Source organism: Harmonia axyridis, chromosome 7 (assembly GCF_914767665.1).
Source record: "Harmonia axyridis chromosome 7, icHarAxyr1.1, whole genome shotgun sequence".
Lineage (NCBI taxonomy): Eukaryota > Metazoa > Arthropoda > Insecta > Coleoptera > Coccinellidae > Harmonia > Harmonia axyridis.
This window is the reverse complement of record NC_059507.1, coordinates 28,753,173-28,776,840: the sequence shown is the minus strand read 5'-3', so window position 1 is coordinate 28,776,840 and position 23,668 is coordinate 28,753,173. Positions and strand designations below refer to the sequence as shown.

Sequence of the window (23,668 nt, the reverse complement as noted above, 5' to 3'; positions counted from 1 at the left end):
TCGGCACGAATAAGCGATAGAATGAAAACACTAAATGATGAGAAAGTCAATAACTTGTCTGATTAAATGAGCACAGAAATGCATTGAGCAGAATGGAAGCCATTTTGAGCAATTTTTGTGAGATGTTTTTTCTGTTTCAAAGGCTTTTTTAAGGTTTTCATTAAGATGTTATGTTTTTCAGAAACAAAACAAAGAGGACAAATTTAATTCTCGATGTTATCGTTTTCATTGGAATGATATCACTAATTGAAATCATTTAAGATACCTTCTTAAATCTTACATATGTCAACTAATCACTCGATCGTATCATCAGAATCCCTGGTCAAGATAAAATAACCGACAAAATTATTTCATAACAAATTATATCTGATATATTCCTATGATAATGAGCGCTCAAAAACGCTTGGTGCTCGAATTTTCTTTGATAATAAGCCTGGTGACATTGGTGTGGACGAATAATTAAATTTTACTGCTTTGATTTGCTCCAACGATTTTATTCTATTTTTTCTAAGAACAAGTAATATATGTAGTTCCAGGGGTTTTGGCGTCCTCTCAAATTTTAATAGTAATTGGAATAAAAAAAAAATGCAAATTTTACATTATGGTTTGTTATTTCCTCTTTCAATGCAGAATAATATCTCGAAATAAAACGAAAAAATAAATAATATAAAACACTTAAATGTGGCGGGATTCGAACCTGGGGTCATTAGTTCCAAAAAATACTAATCAAAAATTCATATTTGCAAAACTATATGTGTTAGCGCTTTGCGATGAAAAATATTGTATTCAGCATCATCGTAATAATATATTTTGTCAATTCAATGACTAAGTGTTCTCGATTTTCTGAGAAACTCATTTTTTTTAATTGTTTTCATAATTTTTTTGTTCAAAAATTCACGGGTCATGTTCCCGAGGTAGGAGGATCAATACTGAACAGCAAAGGATTTTTGTACTAAATTTCATGGAAATATGTATTAAAGTTTCCGAGAAAAGCTCTGGACAACGGACTGTGAAACCCAGATTCCTGATTAAAATCTTATAACTCCTTATCAAACACTTTATATGAATCAGTTTTAAAAATAATAAATTATTTGAAAAGGAATTATAAAATCTTGTCAGCAAAAAAGTACTCAATTACATAGAACATGATGTTAAACAGTTTTCATCTAATATTACTTGGGAAATCATTCTTGTAAGGTAATTCAAGAGTTAAAACCTATTAAATTAAGTTTTGTAACCTTTATCACAAGAATGAATTAAAATATTTAATCTAATGCACATGAAAAAAAAAACAAAATGAAGAAACAGTATACTTACAGCAATTCAAAATAGACAAACTAGATAGCAAGATTTAGCGAATAAATAGAATTTGAAATTTTCAATAAAAATATATAATGTTTGCTCATTTCAATGAAAATTGGTAAACTACCATTTCAAAGCTATTACTCTATTTTGGTATTTTGAGTAGAAGTCATCAAAATTGTACATTTTAAGGGATAATACTTACTCATATTATCATAGAAATTAATCCTTTAAGAAACAAATACAATTCACAATAAACCATAACAAGTAGATAACACTCAAATCATTTTTTTTTTCATTTCAGATCACTAATCATAGTATCTATTCATTTTATCCTCTCAATTCAACAAAAGTATCAAAGGGGTTGTATGTAAATCACTTCACGAGCAATCTATCACCTCATCCAACCTGTTCGGTAACATCCTAAATGTCAACTGATGACTTGGGTTACATTCACTATACTATTCCACAGGATATATCCCTTTCACAAGGACGCAAATCCTTTAAAAAAGGGGTGGAGCATATGTAAAGCTCTCTCGAGCTATTCGAAAGGTCTCCTTCTGCTTCGATCTGAACTTCCTTCGTAGTGGGGGACAATGATTGCTCTCGAAGCAATATTACCCTCTCCAGAGACCTTTGTAAACTCACTTCAACCATTATTTTTAGAATATGAAATGCAAGCAACCCTTCTAAAAAAGGGGGAAGCAACCCTTGCTTTTTACAGCTATGACTAATATGAAAAAGGGATTCATCAGCCCTTATATATTCCTTTTCTTGAGTATTTCAAGGAAAATGATGGAATGATAAAGAAAAAAGACTTACATTTAGCTTGAAATTTATATTTTGAACCAATACATTCAACAATTTCCATATAATTATTATTGAAATAGGTTGTTATATGAAAAAATTATTCAACCCTTACTGTAATCTAATATTGTTATGGTATCAACCCTTTGTATCCGTAAAAATCACGGATCAATTATAGTTTTTTACCCTTTCAGCAGATGGAAGAAAGGGGTGTGAGTATAGGGTTAGGGTTGGCTTTTAACAATCAGTTTTTTAGAAGGGGAGGGCTGTGTATAGTGTTACATCGCGTGCTGGCACACGCTGTGTTTTTGTATCCTTTCAGTGGTGTAGGTACATTTGCAATGTTTTCAAAAAATGTTGGATATGTTGGTAGAAATATTTTAGATGCTAGAAAGAAGTAAAATATATTCCATAGGAATTCTATTGACCAAAAAAATGTATAATTTTTTATCACATATTCTCCAATGTCGTTGAACTTTCTGAATTATCACTTGTATTTGGTACTTTGTCACCATAACCTGAAAATGAAAAAATATATATTTAAAATTACCAATGTAGATGTTCGAATCTGGCAAATCCATGCCTTCAAATTTTATAAACCTAATAGAATGTCATGAAAATTATGTTAATGAATACCGATTTCATAAATTATAAATTCACAAACTTATTGAAAATTCACCCAAAAATCAAAACAAAGTAGTCAAAAGTCAAACTAGTTGAAGACAAAGAAACTAGGTGTCACGCAAAAATAGATCAATGGGAGAAGTTCACTGCAGGTGCCCCCTTTAGGGAGAAAGTAATAAGGTGAAAATAGAACATTTGAAGAGAAAAGAAAAAATTAATAAATTGTATTTTTCGTCTCTAGATGGCATTCTCACTAGTAGTGACTCGTAGTAGACCGAATAGTTATTTCAGTAATTTGTAGAATAAATAATTTTGTAATACTAATACAACGCTTATCATATTTTATGTATTCGGAAATGCAGGATCTTATAAATGACCTATGTTAAACTGCTATTTTATTTCAATATGTGTTAATGTGTTCAAAATGTATATTTCTTATTATTAGATATTATTATTATATAAAAGTATGAGTAGAGGTATAAACCTATAAACTCAATAAAAGAAATGAAAATATGAATTCCACAGTACAAAAAAAAAGGATAATAACACAATAACACATTTTGTTAGTTGCTCCTGTATATCAACATTTTGTGAGATATATACATGATTATTCAGATTATTATTCGCGTCGAGTTTATTCAAACAAACTATAAGAATGCACTGAGAAATTTTTGATGAGGAAAGTATATAATAAAATCCTCCTCACATGAGAAACATACAGTGTTGGATCCAGGGAGTATACATATAAAGGAGGTTATTATTACCCCCCAAGCTTCGTCGAAATATACATAGTTTTAGAGCTGAATCAGCTTTCGATCAACTGCTTTTGTTATAGATGTAAATATGAACGAATGCCAGTGATCAAAAATTTGGAGCAAAGGCATTTGCTCCAAGTTTATTCACACGACTTGGCTTGATGAAGAGTTTCCGGATTCTGCACCAGGAAAATCAACCATCATTGATTGGTATGCTAAGTTCAAACGTGAGCACCGAGCTCACAATCGATCAAAAGCAACAACGTGTTAATGATCCTGAGCAGTGTTTGAAGCTGTTTAAGTGCAATAAACCTGAAGCTTTGCGTCGTTATGTGAAAATGGATGAAACATGGCTCCATCATTTCACTCCGCAGTCCAATAGACAGTCAGCTGAGTGGACTGCACACGATGAACCGAATCCAAAGCGAGGAAAAAGACAACAGTCAGCTGGCAAGGTTATCCATCAATATTCTGGGATGCGCAAGGTATAATATTCATTGATTACCTCCAAAAGGGCCAGACCATCACCAGCGATTATTATATAGCGTTATTGGATCGTTCAAATGATGAAATCGTTAAAAAACGGCCCCATTTGAAAAAAAAAGGTGCTGTTTCATCAAGACAGTGCGCCGTGTCACAAATCAATGAAAACAATGGCAAAATTGCATGAATTGGGCTTCGAATTGCTTCTACATCCACCGTATTCGCCAAATCTGGCCCCCAGCGACTTTTTCCTGTTCTCAGACCTCAAGAGAATGCTCGCTGGAAAGAAATTTAGCGCCAATGAAGAAGTAATCGCCGAAACTGAGACCTATTTTTAAGCGAAAGACAAATCGTACTACAAAAATGGTAACGAAAAGTTGGAAGATCGCTATAATCGCTGTATCGCCCTCAAAGGCAACTATGTTGAATAAAAAATCGAATTTTCCCAAAAAAAAATGTGTTTTACTATGGTACTATTGGCCTGTTATGTCCAGAAATTGACGACACTGAATTATAAAAATTCGAATGAGTAATGCTATGATTGGTGACTACAATATTTTAAGCAAAGTTCTAACTCAATTAGTTTTGGAGTTATGAATTTTTCAATAATCGCCTGTGAAAATGGCGAAGAAAATGGTAATTATATCATCAACATTACAAGCTTATAGCCTAGTAACGGGTGTTTTTTTTCGAGGTTTATAATTTAAGTTGGTATCACTGTTCAAGATGGTGACCGATTTAACAGCTGTCAAGTGACTTATTCTCAGTTTGGTTTGGCAATTCATCATGAATAGACTCACGCCTGGACAACGCTTGCAAATAGTGCAATTTCATCTCGAAAATAATGGTTCTGTTCGGAATACGTATCGCGCACTACGTCCATTTTATTTTATTTAGCGATGAAGCGCACTTCTGGTTAAATGGCTACGTCAACAAACAAAACTGCCGCATTTGGAGTGAAGCTAATCCTCAAGTGTATGTCGAAATATCGTTACATCCAGAAAACTTACTGTTTGGTGCGCTTTATGGGCTGGTGCTGGTCCACTTCTTCAAAAACGATGATGGCCAGAACGTTACAGTCAATGGTGATCGGCATATGAATTGAACAACCATGATGTCCAGGAGCTGTGGTTCCAACAAGACGGCGCAACATGTCACACAGCTCGTGCCACAATCGATTTATTGAAAGACACGTTTGGTGACCGCCTAATTTCACGTTTTAGACCTGTGAATTGGCCTCCAAGATCTTGTGATTCAACACCGCTAGACTACTTTCTCTGGGGCTATGTAAAGTCATTGGTCTATGCGGATAAGCCACAAACCCTTGACCATTTGGAAGACAACATTCGCCGTGTTATTGCCGACATACGGCCACAAATGTTGAAAAAAGTCATCGAAAATTGGACATCCAGATTGGACTACATCCGAGCCAGCCGTGGCGGTCATATGCCAGAAATCATATTTAAAATGTAATGCCACAAGATTATCTTGCGGATAAATGAAATTCATGTCAATCGAATAATCCATCGTTGTTTAATTGCAATTTAAAGTTCTATAGTTCTAAAAAAACACCCTTTAGATTATGAACCATGCCAATAATACCGCTCCTACAGGTTCGATTCGGAAGAAATTGAATACTTTTATTTCATGAATTGCTCTTTATGAAAAAATCTTTGGATTTTAATATTCTTAGTGATAGAAGAAAACCATTGAGTAAGATAAGGAATTTTTTCTTCAAATTTTTCAGCAATTTATCCTTGAAATACAATATCTTTTATCGAATTATCCAATTCTTCTTATTTGCCGAATAAAAATGGCTGACTAAAGCCGAGGTTCGGCAAGTTCAATACCCAGAGGCGTTACCTATATCGAAGATATAATCTGAAAGTTACGCAGTTATGCCTCTTCCCGACAATAAAAAAGTTGGTTTGAACTTTATATCGTCTGTCAGAAAATATGAAACCTCCTGTTTATTTCGTAAAGCAGCTGCCTTCAACAATGATTAGCTGCTAATTTTCCCGCCTTAGTCTGTCTTTTATTTCATTATATTCCATTATTGATCGATTTTATCCTTCCGGCCAACTTGGCGGCGATGCTCTCAAACAATTAACCCTGCCAATAACGCTTCAGGGATCATATTTGTTCCCCAAATCTCGACGTGCCGAAGCTTTCTGAGGCCATAATTTAACAGTCAATTTTTATTGGTGTTTTCTTAGTAGATATCAAACAGGAAGCGATTCGGTGATCGCGGTAACCTGGATTTTATGGGAGGTAAGGTTAACTTTCCCATTTTTTATCTACCATAAATGGTTACTGGACAAATCATTCCTATGAAATTTGACAAATCAAAGAAGGAATACGAAATAATGATGTTCGAAAAAGTACAGTGCATCCCATTTTAGGTGAGACTGCCAGGTTTCTCACTTGTTATTTAAGATAGAGCCTTGCGGTTTTCACGTTCCTCAAGTTGGTCTAATCAGATTTTGCCTAACTGCTTCCGTTCAAGAGATACAGGGCGATTTTGGAAATTGAAACTTTTCGGGCCCCTCCTTTATCTCCGAAGTTATTGAAAATAATGCTGAGGTAAAAACTACGTCTGAATCAGAATTCTGCGTATAATCCAGTGGCGTACTCAATTTTTTTTTCGGGGTATGGTTTTGAAGATTCAACACAAACCTATATTTTTTTAATAGAACACCATGTATATCATTAATTCGTTGAATTCTTTATTTTTTTCCCTTCAAAATGATATATGACACTATGTAGGTAGGATGTTCAGAAATGTTAAAACACTAAAACATCAAATAATGATGATTTTTTGGTAATGGGCAATGGGTTTCCCATATAAAAAAAGAATCAATAATATAAACAATAATTCATAGCGATGACAGCTAGATCAGATTGGTTTTTTCTCTCCAATGCCTACTTGATAAAACAATGCTCCCAAATGCATAGTAGCCATAATGACAACAAAGATGTTTGTATCATCAATGACCTACTACCTTTAAAAATCAAAAGTAATAATCCTCCTATTGAAACTTAGGAAATTCATGGCCCATTTAAAAAAAATTATTATTATTTGATGTTTTAGTGTTTTTTTAACATTTCTGAACATCCTACCTACATAGTATCATACATCATTTTGAAGGGAAAAAGATAAAGAATTCAACGAATTAATGATATATATGGTGTTCCATTAAAAAAAATATAGGTTTGTGTTGAATCTTCAAAACCATACCCCGAAAAAAAAAATTGAGTACACCACTGAATTCTACGCAGAATTCTGATTCAGACGTAGTTTTTACCTCAGCATTATTTTCAATAACTTCGGAGATAAAGGAGGGGTCCTAAAAGTATCAATTTCCAAAATCGCCCTGTATCTCTTGAACGGAAGTAGTTAGGCAAAATCTGATTAGACCAACTTGAGTTTCACGAAAAAGTAGGACAGGAACGTGAAAACCGCAAGGCTCTATCTTAAATAACAAGTGAGAAACCTGGCAGTCTCACCCAAAATGGGATGCACTGTACAATAGTGTCCTGTGGCAGGAATTTAAAAATACTGAAAATCTTGCGTTGTTTGAATGGATCAATTCGTTAAAAATTATATAGTAAGAGCTCGAAGACGCCAGATTAAGGATGTCATATTGTTTTGGCAAAACGTTCTCAACCAATTTTGAAGATGCACTCCCACTCAGAGGATTGCGGTGTTTTGTCCAGGAAATATTTCTCTCATTCTAAAATGGGTGAAAAAGTTTGGGAGAGACCGGTTCAACACTAGATAAAACCAACTCCTGGGCGCCCAAGGTTTTGGAAGAGAACGTAGAACGGTTTAATCGTTATGTTCGTGATGATCCCGAACTCTTCATTCAGAAGTGCTTTGAATGTGCATAGATCATCGCTACACCGCATTTCATAAGAATCTGAAGTTGCACTTCTATATAAATCAATTTGTGTAAGAATTGAAACTCCAAAATGCCATTCAGAAGTAAGAATTCGTAAATCAGGCAATTAAGCGCTTACAAACATTTACCAACATCTTGTTTTCGGATGAAACTCTTTTCGACTTTAGTGGTCACATAAATAAGCACAACTTCCGCTGTCATAAGTGCAACCAATTCGAAACGCAAGCATCAGAAACCCCTTCATCTGACCGGATGAGCTGTCATCACGAGGAATTATCGGCCCTTACCTTATTGAAGATGAAAGGGGGCATGCACCCTGTCCACTTACTGTAAATTCAGTTCTGTTGTCTGAGCTTCAAAACTCTCTTGGTTATAAGCAGAGAACATGTTTTCAGCAGGATAGAGCAACTTCACACACGTTCAACAAAAATTTCACGAATAAGTGGCAGACAAGAAATTTTTCCAGGCAAATTAACCCTTTTAGTCATGGCGTACACTACAGTGTACACATATTTCCATTGATTTTCGTTGAGTCCCCGTTCCTTCTCTAGCTCGTGTTTTTTGTCTATACTGCAGGGCTATGATGTATATCGGGTGTCCCAAGGTGAGTGGCCTATTCGATTATTATGGAAACTATTGATGGTCAATTTCAAATTTTGTGGATAGATATTTGGCCATGTAAGGTACATTTTTAAAATAATTTCACATTTCCAGTGTTGCCGGATGTACGAAAATTTGGCAACAACTTTGTTATTTTAAATGGGACATCCGGTATTTATATTTTTTTTATGATACTCCATAAAATATTAAATCTATTCACTCCTTCTTTTCCATCCCTATCTTTAACGGTTTTTGAGTTATTAATTATTTTTCTAAATTTTAGATCAAATTGGAGTATTACGAAAATGACTGTAGTTCCCTCAATATTTGAGATTTAAGTCAGAAATTTTGCAAGTCGTTAGATATTGATCTGATCTGTGTCACTGCTTTTGAATTATGGTTGTCAATAATACAGGACGGACCAAAAAAAATCATAATTTGCCAAGTTACAAAATTGTAAAAAAGTCTATTTTTTCAAATTAGACACCTAGTATATTTTTCAATATTTGGAATCAGTACAACACACTCTACAATTTTTCTATTCACGTCCCTATACCTATTTCAACTGGATTCCGAGTTATATGCGTTATATGTGTATATCTTTCTTGAGCCATTATTTATAGAAAAACCTCGGAACAAAACACCTGTTAGGCAATAATTGTTTATTTTGACATTTATGGATTGAACTGATTCATTGATATATCGATTTATGAATGACATAGAGAAAATAACAATACAAAAGAAATTAACGCTTATTGACGCATATAACTCAGAATCCAGTTGAGATAGGTATAGGGACGTGAATAGAAAAATTGTAGAGTGTGTTGTACTGATTCCAAAAATCGAAAAATATACTAGGTGTCTAATTTGAAAAAATAGACTTTTTTACAATTTTGTAACTTGGCAAATGATGATTTTTTTGGGTCCGTCCTGTATTATTGACAACCATAATTCAAAAGCACAGATCAATATCCAACGACTTGCAAAATTTCTGACTTAAATCTCAAATATTGAGCGAACTAGAGTCATTTTCGTAATACTCCAATTTGATCTAAAATTTAGAAAAATAATTAATAACTCAAAAACCGTTAAAGATAGGAATGGAAAAGAAGAAGTGAATAGATTTAATATTTTATGGAGTATCATAAAAAAAATAAAATACCGGACGTCCCATTTAAAATAACAAAGTTGTTGCCAAATTGTCGTACATCCGGCAACACTGGCAATGTGAAATTATTTTAAAAATGTACCTTACATGGCCAAATATCTATCCACAAAATTTGAAATCTTTACCATCAATAGTTTCCATAATAATCTAATAGGCCACTCACCTTGGGACACCCGATATAGCACTGCAGTATACACAATAAACACGAGCTAGAGAAGAAAAGGGGACTCAACGAAAATCAATGGAAATATGTGTACACTGTAGTGTACGCCATGACTGAAAGGGTTTTAATCTCTAGAGAGGTAACATTCACCGCCCCTCTCTAAGTCATGGACTTTTACTTGAGGAGTATCATTAAAACAAAATTTTACGTCAGTATTAGCTTCCTCCGTCCAGTTAAAACAAAATATTTGTCATGAAATGGAAACCATCACGAAGCCTACCTAGTTTCCAAGACGTCATTAGGAATTTAGTGTTACATATTCATACATACATTGATTCAGTGTCGCGAACGCGAGGATATATCTTCGAACGACATTATTCTAGAAAAATAAATTCCCAATTGGTGTATTCTTGTAATTAGTAAACATTTTTTCGACAAACACCTTCATTTTAATCGCTTTTTCAAAGATATATATTTTTTTTTAAACACCTTGTATATTTGGTGGTGAATGATTGAGCATCATTTTTCTTTCTGAAACTGAATATAAATAAATAAAAAACGAGAAAAGCACTCACGTGGCATCAGTAGATGTTGAGTGCTCGTTCATTCATCATTCATGTGCCAATTGCACCCTTGGAAACCACAAAACTTCATATAGGCCGGTATATATGAAGTCTATAAGGCTGCAATTGATGTCATGAACGAGCGCTCAAAATCTACTGAGATTCTTTCATTGCTTTCCTAATTTTTTTTTCAACATTCGCTCGAATTTTCGATGTTTCTGATGTGGTCATCAGCTTGAAATGAAATTAATACTGCACAGAAATAATTATGAGTTCTCTCGTTGTTTTGTTTTGTATTTTTTTTTATTTTCTCCACACTTTTCTTTTTTTGGGATGAAATGTATAATTGACTCTTTGTTTTATTTATTGTAATAATTATTCAATGGATTCGACCCCTAATTGGTGGAAATAAACCGATAACAAAGCAATTTCCACGAATATTTTATTGTCTGTGACAATTGTTTCGCCCCACTGTGGCTTCATCAGGCTACAATTTTTGACTGATAAGAATACAGGGGTTGTAGGACATTTATATAGGGGACGATAAAACTCAACATTGACAGAAAAATATGAACATTGCATATAGGACATCATAATATAGGAATTCGTGCTAAGAGAGCAAAGGATGCTGCCGAGAATGAAGATGTAACCAAGGCTTCAAAAGAGAAGAAACAGAAGAAATAAATTTTTCTGATAAATATTTGATAAGTGTAAAAAAAAAATAAACTAAACAGGAATATTGAACAGTTTTTAAATAGTATATTCTATAAAAAGTTGCAGAATGGGCTCCTATTCCAACACGAATGTAAAATTCGAAAAAGATCGACGAAGGAGCGAGTTTTCGAATGCATGAGTGTTGGAATTGCCTTCTGCAACGAGTATTAGACGATATTTTCTCTATTTCAGTCAAATTTCGTGAGTAGGTATAAGTCTGCTGAATGGACATTGCAAGATAGTAGCACCTCATTCTCTAGAACAAACTCGCACAAACAAACTGCGTATATTATTCTTGATTATTTATTGGTTTTCCAATTTCTGAACTTGAATGGAAAACCCAATTTATTCCGAATCCAGACAAGGGTGCATATTCTGTGGGGGATCACACGGAAGCGTCTGAAACCACGGAGGCGGCGTTCAAGGGGGTTGCACCCAGCGGGGCGAACCGGAATAGAACCAACATTTAAAATTATAACACCCCGCGGCGATTCATGCTACATTACCCCGTTTGATAAACTGAAAACTCGCAGAACAAAGCACCCCGGGACGGTCGAATATTCTGTAAATTCGCAGATTTGGACAATTTGTCGGGGTCGGCAGAGCGTGGAACCCTCTTTGATGTGAGTAAGTCGCGAAATCGATGCGATTTATCTGTGGAATAGTGAGGGTCGATCATATTTTATATTTCAAGAATTTCACTGAACGTGCGTTTTACACAGGGCGTTCCTAAATTGGAGGTACAAACGAAAATGATAAATTCCTCGGATCATTTTTAGAAAAAAAGTCACATATGGACATGAACTCACAAACGCTATGTGTTCGAGATACAGGGTGTTTAAGTTTTTTTCATGATTTTTTCTCATAACACCTTTCCTTCACAACATATTTAACTTAAATTTGGCATATATGTATATTCCCATTAAAAGTTTTCATCATGTGATATGATACAAAGTCAATATGGGTAACTTTGTTTCTTTTTGATTATTAATTATTGACATCAACTCAAAGATGTTGCAATTCTCTAATTTTGAGCATGGATTGTTCTCAAATGAGGTGGCTCGACTCACTGACGAGTCCGTGTTTAGGTGCAATGGACTAGTTTAGTGATGTTGATAATACTATATTTGACACGATAGAATTAAAAAACTGATAAATCAGTGAAAAAATTTTGAAAATCCATCAATAAATGACTGAGAAATAGATTATTTAAATTTACGTATTTTAGCGCGGAACGTCTTTGGTCTGTGACGTCACAGCACTTGCCTGTGATCGCTACACCATAAATTACGTTTAAATACTTAGCTGCGCCAAGGCTCTCGCGCCGTTTGTAGTTGTACAGTATAGTTTTAACTCGAGTTTTGTTTTTATGTCACCATAATGGAAGAAGGCTTCGTGAAATGACAAAGTGACAATTTGCCTAAAATAGATATATTCGCAGTGATGGAGTTTTTTTCTTCAAATCCATCTTATGTCAGTGCTGAAATAAAAGGAGTTAAACTTTTCAAGTAAGTATCTACTTTTGAGTTTGCTTCATCATAGTTCAACTTATAACGATGATTCATTAAAAAAATGTTTCATAAACAGTGTGTAGTTGAGTACTGGTTGTTGAAGTCTATCAATGGCAAAACATATTTATGTGAGGAGTAAAAAGTAAAAAGAGAAAAAAGTAATTTATATGTATGTATATAGTAAGTTATTTCAGCCATCGTGTAACGAACAAAGCACGACACGAACGGCACAAGTGATTGTACACCAATGAATTTGTAAGCACTCGAATACCAGTCGTCTAGTGTGTGAGGTCACGCCACTTACACGTACTATGGAATTATTCTTCCAAGTGCAACTTCAAAGTCCCATAACTTTTTCATTTCTAGAGATATTTCCATTGGAGGTTCAAACGGAAATGAAAGATTCCTTGGGTCATTTTTAGAAAAAAAAGTCATATATGGACATGGGCCCACAAACGCTTTGTGTTCGAGATACAGAGTGTTAAAGTTTGATTTTTTTATGATTTTTTCTCATAACACCTTTCCTTCACAAGATTTTTAACTTAAATTTGACAAATATGCATATTCCCATTAAAAGTTTTCATCATGTGATATGATACAAAGTTAATAATATGGGTAAGTTTCTTTCTTTTTGATTATTAATTATTGACATCAACTCAAAGATGTTGCAATTCTCTAATTTTGAGCATGGATTGTTCTCAAATGAGGTGGCTCGACTCACTGACGAGTCCGTGTTTAGGTGCAATTCTGTCTGTCCGTCTAGCCGTAAATATGATAACTCTCGAATGGAATTACCTAGAATCTTAAAATTTTCAGGTTATGTTCTGATCTCGAATGCCGCGGTTAATTACAATAATAGCTCGGAGTGTCCAACAGTTTCCCAATTACAGGGCAATTAATTAACTTTAATCATTATTATTATGAGCAAAATAAAAAAAAAGAGATTCCGCAACTATGGCTGTTCGATATTTCAATTCCTCAATAATTTCAAAACTACCAATTGGAAACAAACAAATTCCGAAAAGAATATCGAAACAAAATTATCCAATATTTCAGTGATCACAAAAACCAACACAGTTGAACTTTTGGGTGACCCGGTTGATTTCAGAAATGGAATAATTTTCTCAAAAAAATAGCAGTAGCCTACATTTTCAATGGGAAAAAGATTATTGCATCCATGTATCTACGCCACTGAATCATTTCTGCAGGAAATAATAATCTAATTCGAAAGAATTAATTATCTAGATTTCAATACCTAATAAATGAATGTAAAAATACTTGAGTATGAATAAAAAACTGATTTGTTTTCGAACTTGCATACCCTGTAACTTAAAAATGAAACATGTTAGGATATATGTTTATTTGAACTGTTTTTCATAAAAAAAATTATTCTATCCGACGCCAAAGTTATTGAACTAAAATCTGGACCATCCTGCAGTGGCGTACTCAAGGGAGGGAAGGGGGTGGTAAGCGAGATATATCCCCCCAGGAGGTATATCCATTATAAGTCACAACACAATAATTTAATTGTGTACAGGGTGGGCAAATAAGCGAGGTGAGCGGCTATATCTCAGGATCCACTCATCGTAGACTTGCGGTAAAAATTTTTACCACTAAAGTGTACAAAGAAACACACTGGAAATTGTTTTGAAGTTCATACCTCTACCCCTAGGGGGCATAATAACTATCGTCGAGTAGAAAAATGAATTTCACTCAAAAATGTTCCATATAAAGTTGAAAAAAAAATCATCACTGAAATCCTTGGAAAATTCTCTATCTTTTTGAATTGTCACTTTCGATTTTACGACATCAAATAAGGGTAGGGGAAAGGGAGAAATCTGACTGATTGAAATGCCTGTAACTTTTTTGTTTGGCTCAACATTTTTGAGCAAATTAGATCTCGTCTAAGAGATAATATCTTGTTGATTGATGACAAAATATACTCATGATAAATTTGTTTTTGCTGCTTTCTATAGGGGGCGCTAAGTCAGAAGTTCATTGTTTTGTTCATTTTACTCCGAAATTTCAAATGTAATGATAGGATTTTTTCAACAGAAACAGAAAAAAAACATCAAATTTGCATGAAAAAACCTGAAGGTCGCAAAGCGATAGTTTCAGGAGTTCTGAAGTTATGGCCGAAAGAAGATATTCTTCAACTGATGCACTGCGAAAAACCAAATTGTGTCTTTAGGTTCTGATAAAAACAGAAATCCCATCAAATTTGTATGAGAAAAACCTGAAGTTCGCCGCGAAGCGATAGCTTCAGGCGTTCTGGAGTTTTTCTTTTGTCTGGGTACGCCACTGCCATCCTGTATATTCAACTCAATTTTTATCTCACTGGAAAGCAAAAAATCATTTCCCTTTTCTACAAACCTATAAATCCCAGCATCACCCGATAAAAATTCCAAATACAAAGTATAAAAATGTTGCCCTGTGTCAGAACTCCCAAACGATGCAACCCCAAACTACCCCCAGTAAGGAGGCAACAGGAGAGGAAGGAGGAGAAGGAAGCCACGCGAAAGGAGGGAAAAGGAGGACTAGATCCATAATCTGCAGGCGAAATTGCGCACTTTCCGGACGCTATATATTCAAAATATGACGGGGAAGTGAATAAATCCCGCCAAATTGCGCATATTCAAATATAGGTTATGCGCCCTCGCTCGGGCCAATGACGTACAGCCATAGCCCGCCCCGGCACCGCGAATATCGATTTTTTTTTAATATCGGACCGGCGATTGAATTGTTTCAGGGCAATCTTCGGTGAATGTAAAACACCCATTTTAAAAGGACCATCGGCTGGAGGTGGATCTTATCTGGTTGCCAAGATGGCGGATTATTGATTAAGGAGCACTCATTGACATGCAATTCGGCGCCTACGGTTTTGGGGGTATGTTTATCGCTCTCGAGTCTACCGGAAGTAGTGGGGGCCATTGTGATCACTTTTAGATTGAAAACAAATATTGTTCTCCGTTTTAAAAATTTTCACTGGCAAAAGACATTTCAGACCAAACGGAACAATTTTTGTTTCGGGTCTGTCTGTCGGTGTGTGTCAGCGTTAAATTCTATAAGGTACCCACCCTTGACCCTTAATATTTAGACGTACAACTTTGCTTCCGCCGTTTTTTTCCGAAATTTCGGAAGTGCTGGTCAGCCAGGCCGTGAGCCATTGATAGTCCGTTGGAGCAACGACTGGAGAATGCAGCGGGTGGGGTAGGACTCCATTTCAACGTTTCCAAGTAAATCTTGACCACTTTCGCAACATGGGTTCGAGCATTTTCATGCTGTAAAATCACTTCATCATGTCTCTCGTTGTATTGCGGCCTTTTGCTTTTGAATGCTCGGCTCAAACGCATTAATTGCGTTCGATTACGATCGCCTGTAATTGTTTCAATCGGTTTTAGCAACTCATAATACACTACGCCGAGCTGGTCTCACCAAATACTGAGCTTGACCTTGAAACCGTGAATATTCGGCTTGGTCGACGTGAAAGCATGGCCGGGATATCCCCATGATTTTCTGCCCTTGGGATTATCGTATTGAATCCATTATTCGTCTCCAGCCAAAATGCGATGCAGAAATCCCTTCCGTTTATGCCTTGAAAGCAGCTATTCACAAGCAAACAAACGCCGTTCAACATATCTCGGCTTCAACTCGTACAGAACCCAATTTCCTTGTTTCTGAATCTTTCCTATGACTTTCAGGCGTTTTGAATTTGCTTGTTGCGTCACTAGCAATGATCTTGCCAATTATTGTTGTATTTGACACAAGTCTCAATCAAAGAATGTCTCCAATTCTGCATCTTCGAAAACCTTCTCTCTTCCACTGCCATGCTGGTCTTCGACGTCAAAATCATCGTTCTTGAAGCTTTGAAACCACTCTCGGTACGTTCTTTCACTAATAGCGGCCTCACTATTTCTGATTCACGGATACTAAAACCATTATATTGAAAATGTTCTTTTTTTATCGGTTTTTTGCAACTCGAAAAATATCATACGACCTTCTCATATAAAAATTTGAATTGGAGTATGTACTTTATTCTAGGTTTAAATAATACGACGCTATTGTTGCTTCAATGAGTTCAATGAAATCGATATGAAGAAATAAACTAAATTTCAAGGAGTAATTTTGAAAATGCTTTTTTTTAAACTGATGATGGCTTTATTATTTAAACCCATCTGGATTGTATTGGAAGAAGAAATCATTGAGTAGAAGACATACCATTAAATTAATAATAAATTCAAGTTTCAGGTAGGACAAAGGGGGTTTTTGACGAAACAGATAAAATCCGCAACTATTCTTTGAGCCAGAACGAGTTTTCGGACAAAAACCTTAATGAAATACTGTTCCGTCACGAAATTTTGATGGCAAACCTCAGATTCGAATTCAGCCCTCCGAAAACATATTCAATCGAAGACAACAAGACTACCCCAAACTTTCCTGTGAAAAACATATATTGACTGGGCTATTGGGTAGAGGTAGATGATCGGACACTTTGCAGAAGTCACCACCTATAAAACTGAAAGATATTAAGTTTTTAGTTTCATCAAAAGAACCGTTGTTTCAATAGGAAAACATATAATAAAATTATTGTAAAATTTTAAACCACTTTCATCAATTAAGTAGGTAATTAAAATGTTCGCCAAGTTAACGAGGAAAGCAACATTGCATAGAATACGCTCTATTAGTGTGACGTCACACACCGCCATTTTTGGTTTCTCCTGTCAGTGTTCGGAATCCAAACAAATAAATTGTCATTCAAATTAGTACGGTGTCGTTGAAGGAATTGGCTTATTTTCATAAATAAGAGTATTTGAGGAACGATTTCAGTATTAATTGATAGACAGAAGGAACGAGGTTAATACCAGTAAGTTTGAATCCTGTATCATTCCCCAGATTTTGTAAAAAGCCTTGTTTATTAGTTAAACTTCAAGTTCGAACTTACTGGCATTAATCTCGTTCCTTCTGTCTATCAATTAATAGTAAAATCGTTCTTAAATAATCTTATTTATCAAAATAAGCCAAACTCTTCAACGACAACGTACTAATTTGAATGACAATTTGTTTGTTTGGATTCCGAACACTGACAGGAGAACTAAAATGACGATATGTGACGTCATCACTAACGTATTAAAACTGCTAGAAAAAAGATATAATAAAATTATTGTAAAACTTGAAACCACTTTTATCAATTAAGTATAGGTACTTAAAATGTTCGCTAAGGAGAAAAGCAACATGGTGTAGAATTAGAACTGCTTCTTCCCTCTAACGATTTCAAAGATCGGAAATAATAAGCAGAAACAAAAAGCTTAGTGCAGTTTTTCTTCAAACTTCCCCCTTCTATATAGGAGGGATACAACACACACACAGCCTCCATATTATAAAAGCCCGCGATAAATCTGTACCGTAGCAGAAATGGACGAAACATAATTACGAAAATATAATTACAACGAAAGTTGCACAGAAGTTTCCTCCGCCTCATAATTGATCGTCTTATTAAAGATGAGTTAGCATCCTTTGTCTGCAGGAAAAAAGGGGAGGAACCGGGGGGAAACCGGCAGTGTTGCCAGGACAACTGCCTCTTATGTTTGCTTATTGCAGAACTTATTTCCTAATTGGGTTATCGCTGTTTCGCATTTGCGTCATTTCTGGATAATATTACGTGCAGGTATCGTGTGACACTGTCAAGGCATTGCAATTGAGCCTGTTCTTTTGAATTGCTGCCAGGAAATACACGCGTTGACAAAATCTGGGGATATTGAAAATGTGGAAAAATACAAGAACTACACCGGGTGAATTTTTTTAAGTAGAATCAATCAAAAATCTCGAAAAGGAAGCATCTCAAGGAAAAAATGTTGATATGGTTTTGAAGGAGATGTTCATCTATGTTACACCTCTTCCATTGCTTTTACCCTTGTGGAATTAAAAAAAAAATGTTGATATGGTTTTGAAGAAGATGTTCATCTATGTTACACCTCTGCCATTGCTTTTACCCTTGTAGAATTTCAAATGAAAATTCCTATTTTTTTCTTACAGGTTCTCATTCCACGGCAAAAAATACAAAAGTATTGTACGAACATTTTTTAACGATACGTCACAAATGGCTGCGCAGTCGAATTTAAATTTTCCGTCTGAACGACCTTCATTTATCCTTTCCATTAATCATTCACATGAAATTGTAACATTTCCTGATTTATTTTCAGTGCTTACATTGATCATTCAGAATTGACGAAATTATTTGTTTTTAGTGTTTTCAAAATACTTCCCATACCCAATTTAAAAGGATGTATCAGTTGAAATAAAAGAAAAATATCGAAATGGATCTTTTTTATTTGGAATCTAGTATAAATCTTCTCGAGCCGTCTATCTTTTATGCGCAAAACGGTTCCCCTTGCTCAAATGAATAGTTGAACAATTTACAACTAGAATTTTATGTGAATGATTAATGAAACGGTTATTCAGACGGAAAATTCAAATTCGAGCCATCTGTGATGAATCCTGAAAAATTTTCACGCAAAAACTTTTTATTTTTTGCCGTAGGATACGGATCTGCTATAAAAACAGGGGTTCCTTTTAAAAATTCCAATATTGACCCTCCTCTCCCCTACAGAGGTGACGGCAAAGGAAGAGGTATAAAGGTATAGAGAATATTCAAGCTTGTGGTGAGTTAACGACTACTAAAGGATTTCCTTGTTGATTAGGATATTCTGTTCTCCTCACAACATTTATTTATAAAAGGAAAATCAAGATTATTTGAATTCATTAGGAAGTCAAGCATTGGGGGCTCTGGAGGATTCTGAAATTGTGATGGCTGTCTTTCTGGATCTTTCGAAAGCTTTTTGATACTCTCAACCACGAACTCAAACTGCAAATGAATTCCTATGAAATAAGAAAAAGGTACCCACTTAAACGGTTTGGATCATATATTTCCTATCAAACACCACAAGTTTTAATCACCAATGAGAAAACAATCTCAGATCCGCTTCCAGTTGAATTGGGTGTACCACAAGGAAGAATTTTGGGTCCATTTATTTTTCATTACTTTTATGAATGATCTATTTGGTGGAACAGCCCCAATCACTGTTGTTAACTAATATATTTTGCAGATGACGCCAACATCTTAATAAAAGTGACTACTCTCAGTTATCTGAAATGCCACATTGAATCTACCATAACAAAAGTAAATAAGTGATTATGTTCGAACACTCAGAAGACAAGTGCTGTTTTGTTTCATACCAACCATTCAAAAATGAAATTCCACCATACATCAGGATAGTTGATTTTGTTGAATAGTAATTTCTTGGATTTGAGCATTACATAAACAAGAGTTTGAAATGGCATTGTCACCAACTTAATGAAGAACCCAGCTCTATCTGTTTCTCTTTGGATGTCTTGATTCAACATCATTGAAGAGAATCTATCAAGCTGTGATACAATATCATTTTCTATGGGGTCTTTTCTAGAATGGAGGAGATCTTGAAACTTCAAAAGAGAGCTATTCGCACCATATTCAAACTGGGATTCAAAGAATAATGCATGCACAACATAATTACAGACTACACAGATAGAAAAGGACATTGAATCCATGACATTGACTATTTTATTAACTGAAATTGTTTTTATGACGTAGTTATAAAATTCAACTCCAAAAGAAAAAAGCTATCACACAAGCTGGGCATTTTAGATCTCTTACCTATAAAAACATGGGAATCGGCAGTAAAACAGCTAGTACGATATACGAAATGATATGTAGATCTTTATTGGACTATGGACATACAATATTCTCAAATTCAACAAAAACATCTCTGAATACAATTGAAGGAGAGGAAACAACTGGCTGATGAAAAATTAAAAAATTAAGACAACCCAACAACCCATCCAATCAGCTTTTATATCAGACAACGGAAATAGAACTAATACAGGAAAGGATGTAAAACTCAGCGAAAAATTCATCGTAATCTAAAATAAGATCAACATAAGCTGTTGATACACCACCACAACAGAGCATCTACACCAAAGGCAGTTATTTTTTGATATTTTCTGATAATTTCTAATTGAATATGTAATACAAAATTGTATGTCGATAGGGGATCAATAAATTTAGTTCCCCTCTCTCTATCTGTTTTTATGATACAACAACAATGACGTAAGTGTGCTATTTAGGAAGAAAATCATTAAACTCTCGGTATATTTACTGATGAAAGAATTCTTGTCTATGTGGAAAATAACCAAAGTGAATAAAAATGGTATATAACGGTAGATAACATATACATATATGGTAATGAGAGATTCCTAAGTTATGAAGGTGAAGTAATTTTTCATGTGATTTTTTTATGAAAATTGGTACCCAATCAATCAAGTAGTAGAACACACACCTAATATCTAGGATTCGCCATGGAAAAAAGTTGAATCATCAAAAACATCAATGTATACTTTCTCTTGATCTTTCAGTAGCTTTTAACAATCTGGAATATAAAATAGGGTAATAAAATCATTTTTGGATCAAGCTGCAGAACTCACACAGAACGAATATATAAAGAAAAAAAACCTTGAGGCATATCAATAATGAAACAAAGCAAAAGATCGATATGAATAATGTGACGGTTATTGCAGTTATTTATATTATGTGTTTATTAATTTTGTGTATAACATGAAAATGTATCAAACGGCCACATTCAGATTGTAAAGCCCTATCAACAGTCTTTGAATTAGTAAAAAAATGATTGATCACTAAATGCTCCTCATACTGTATTGATAGCATTGAAAAAATATAATTATTACTTCAACATGATATTTGAAAGGATACATTAACATTCAAATTTACGTTTTTTTAATTCAACTCATCTTTTTAACCTTATTGTTTACTTTTGTAATCCACATTAAGTAACAAGAGGCCTGTTTCAAAATTTTTTGTGACAGGAAACTCATTCCACTTCTTGTGACCAGGTACTATATTTAAAAATTTGCTTTAAAAAATATTTGAATACAAGAGATTGACTTCTTACTAAACGTATTGTAGTATATAATGATTTTCAAAAGAATACTCCAAATTAGTTCAAAAGTATTCTAATTAAAACACTTTTCATATATCTCTAAATTTCATGATCCCAATCGTACATATGTATTTTCTCATAATTGCATCATAATGAATTCAAACTGTCCGTATTTTTACCTTTTACTCTGTATTCTTCAAGAACTTTGAACATTGGTCCATGACCAGGAATGATCCAATCTGCTATCTCCAGTATTTTATATCTATTCTTCGATTGCAATATAACATCCATACTTCCTGCAGATTGCCATATACTTTCATCGATTATATCTTCTTCCCTTTCGAATAAGTCCCCTGTAATCGCTATACAGCCTTTATTTTTAGTTTCCACTAGTAATGAGACATCTTCCATGGTATGTCCTGGTGTAGGTAAAACTTTTACAAACTCATTTATTTTGTATGTTTCTCCATCTTTGAAATTATGGTCAAAATAACGATCTTTGAATGAAATACAGTACCCTACAATGAGTTTGGCTTTAGGAAAAAGGTAATTACACCCAGTGTGGTCTGAGTGTCCATGGGTGCAAATTACATACTGTATGTCTTCACATTCTAATTGATGTTGATTGAGTGCTGCTCTGAGTTTTTCACCATCCCAAGGTGTTAGTGTATCAACAATTATGTTTTGTGGACCTTTAAGTAGTGTACAAGTACAATTTGCATAATAACCATCTTCTTTTATTCCTGAGTATCCATCAAAGAGAACCTTGACTTCGTACATAATGCGAAAATAAAAGGATTGAAATTGAGAGGTTATGTTTACTAACCAATAACCTCTGCTAGGAAAGTAGATATGTCAATCTAAAGATTGATTAATGCAGTCTTTTAAAATCAATTATTCTTTTAATAGATTTTTTCATTAGGAACTTAAAATTTTACCTTCTAATGTTATTTTACACTTATGTCATAAAAATTTTGTACTCAATTTTCTAATTCAAAATAATATCTGCATCATTCTCGGTATTTATTTATCTGTTTTAGTCTCATACAATAATCATTACTCAGATTTTCTCTGTTTATATTCTTTCTTTCACGAGATACCTCAATCCTGAATAAATCAAATTTTTCGAACTTTGTCCAATTTCAAAAATTCATAAAAAAAGAATGTAACATGTGACAACTTTGAGTGATACCGCGTATTGAAGCTGAATTTATGCTCTTTTTGGAAATCTAACCAGTAATTGCAAATTCGAAATACAAAGGATATTTTTAACATCAACACTTCAAATGAGGAATAATGAATCGGGTCCAGGAATATTGAAATAATTAACCCTTCGTTAGGCGCGCGGTATTTCCTAACGCGTTTAGGCGTGTGGATTACAAACGTAATCCAAAATGATTTGTCATTAAATCACATACTCAGACTATAATCATTGGCTAAATTGGTTATTCAGTCTTGTTGATGTATCTGCTTCAATGATGAAAAAAATTTTTTATGAAAATTTTCAAGAATCTCACTGTTTGAATAAGAAAGCAAAAGAATCACGTTATTCATAGTTTTATCTGCAAATATTCTGAAAAAAGACAAACCAAATATGAAAAATACAATTTGCTACATTCGATAGAAGTTATCATATTCATGGAAAATTCACACAATTATGGTGATTTCTTCAACCATCTAAACATTCAGTGCAAATATCTACTGCATGTTGCTTGCAAGCGTGTCTTTTGAATTTCACGCACACTTTCCTTGTTGACTTGTTACGGCTTCTAGGACATATGTTACATCGTTTTATAGGATTTTCTTGCCTTGGTAGATCAGAAGGCGGGGGTAATGTCGCTTCGAGTCCAAGGAGGGAACGCGCTCGTCTTCTGAGTTCCATGGGTAAGCAGGTTATATTCGACCTGGCCTCTATTTGTGGCTTGATGAGTTCCCAAGCAAATTTTTCAATGAAATCACTCCTTACTTTTTTTTCCGTAGGATGGTTCGCTTTGTAAATACAGACGGCATTTATTCCAGCTACGTTCAGCAGATTGTAAAAAACAACCATTGCATTTTTCGCAATGTTGTATTTTTGGCATAGTTG

General features: G+C 34.4%; 1 protein-coding gene across 2 annotated transcripts; it reads right to left on the bottom strand.

Moving 5' to 3' along the window:
* Positions 1 to 2,125: 2,125 nt before the first annotated feature.
* On the bottom strand, positions 2,126 to 22,602 carry LOC123684522 (metallo-beta-lactamase domain-containing protein 1). Of its 2 annotated transcripts, XR_006748152.1 has the most exons (3): positions 21,762 to 22,602; positions 20,965 to 21,054; positions 2,126 to 2,627 (listed from the first exon to the last, which is right to left on the bottom strand). XR_006748152.1 is itself a non-coding variant. In XM_045623816.1 (2 exons), the coding sequence occupies exons 1-2, from the start codon at positions 22,360 to 22,362 to the stop codon at positions 2,560 to 2,562; spliced, it is 669 nt and encodes a 222-aa protein (XP_045479772.1). In that variant the 5' UTR covers positions 22,363 to 22,598; the 3' UTR covers positions 2,126 to 2,559. The 2 variants fall into 2 exon arrangements, 1 of the variants encoding a protein (XP_045479772.1); XM_045623816.1 differs by lacking the exon at positions 20,965 to 21,054 and having other exon boundaries at positions 21,762 to 22,598.
* Between the last annotated feature and the right edge of the window lie 1,066 nt (positions 22,603 to 23,668).

Excerpts from the sequence above, each read along its gene's own strand:
- LOC123684522 (XM_045623816.1), bottom strand. The coding sequence starts at position 22,362 with ATGTACGAAGTCAAGGTTCTCTTTGATGGATACTCAGGAATAAAAGAA. Across the intron at positions 2,628-21,761 it reads TGAAGAATACAGAGTAAAAG|GTTATGGTGACAAAGTACCA; the intron begins GTAAAAATACGG and ends TTTCATTTTCAG.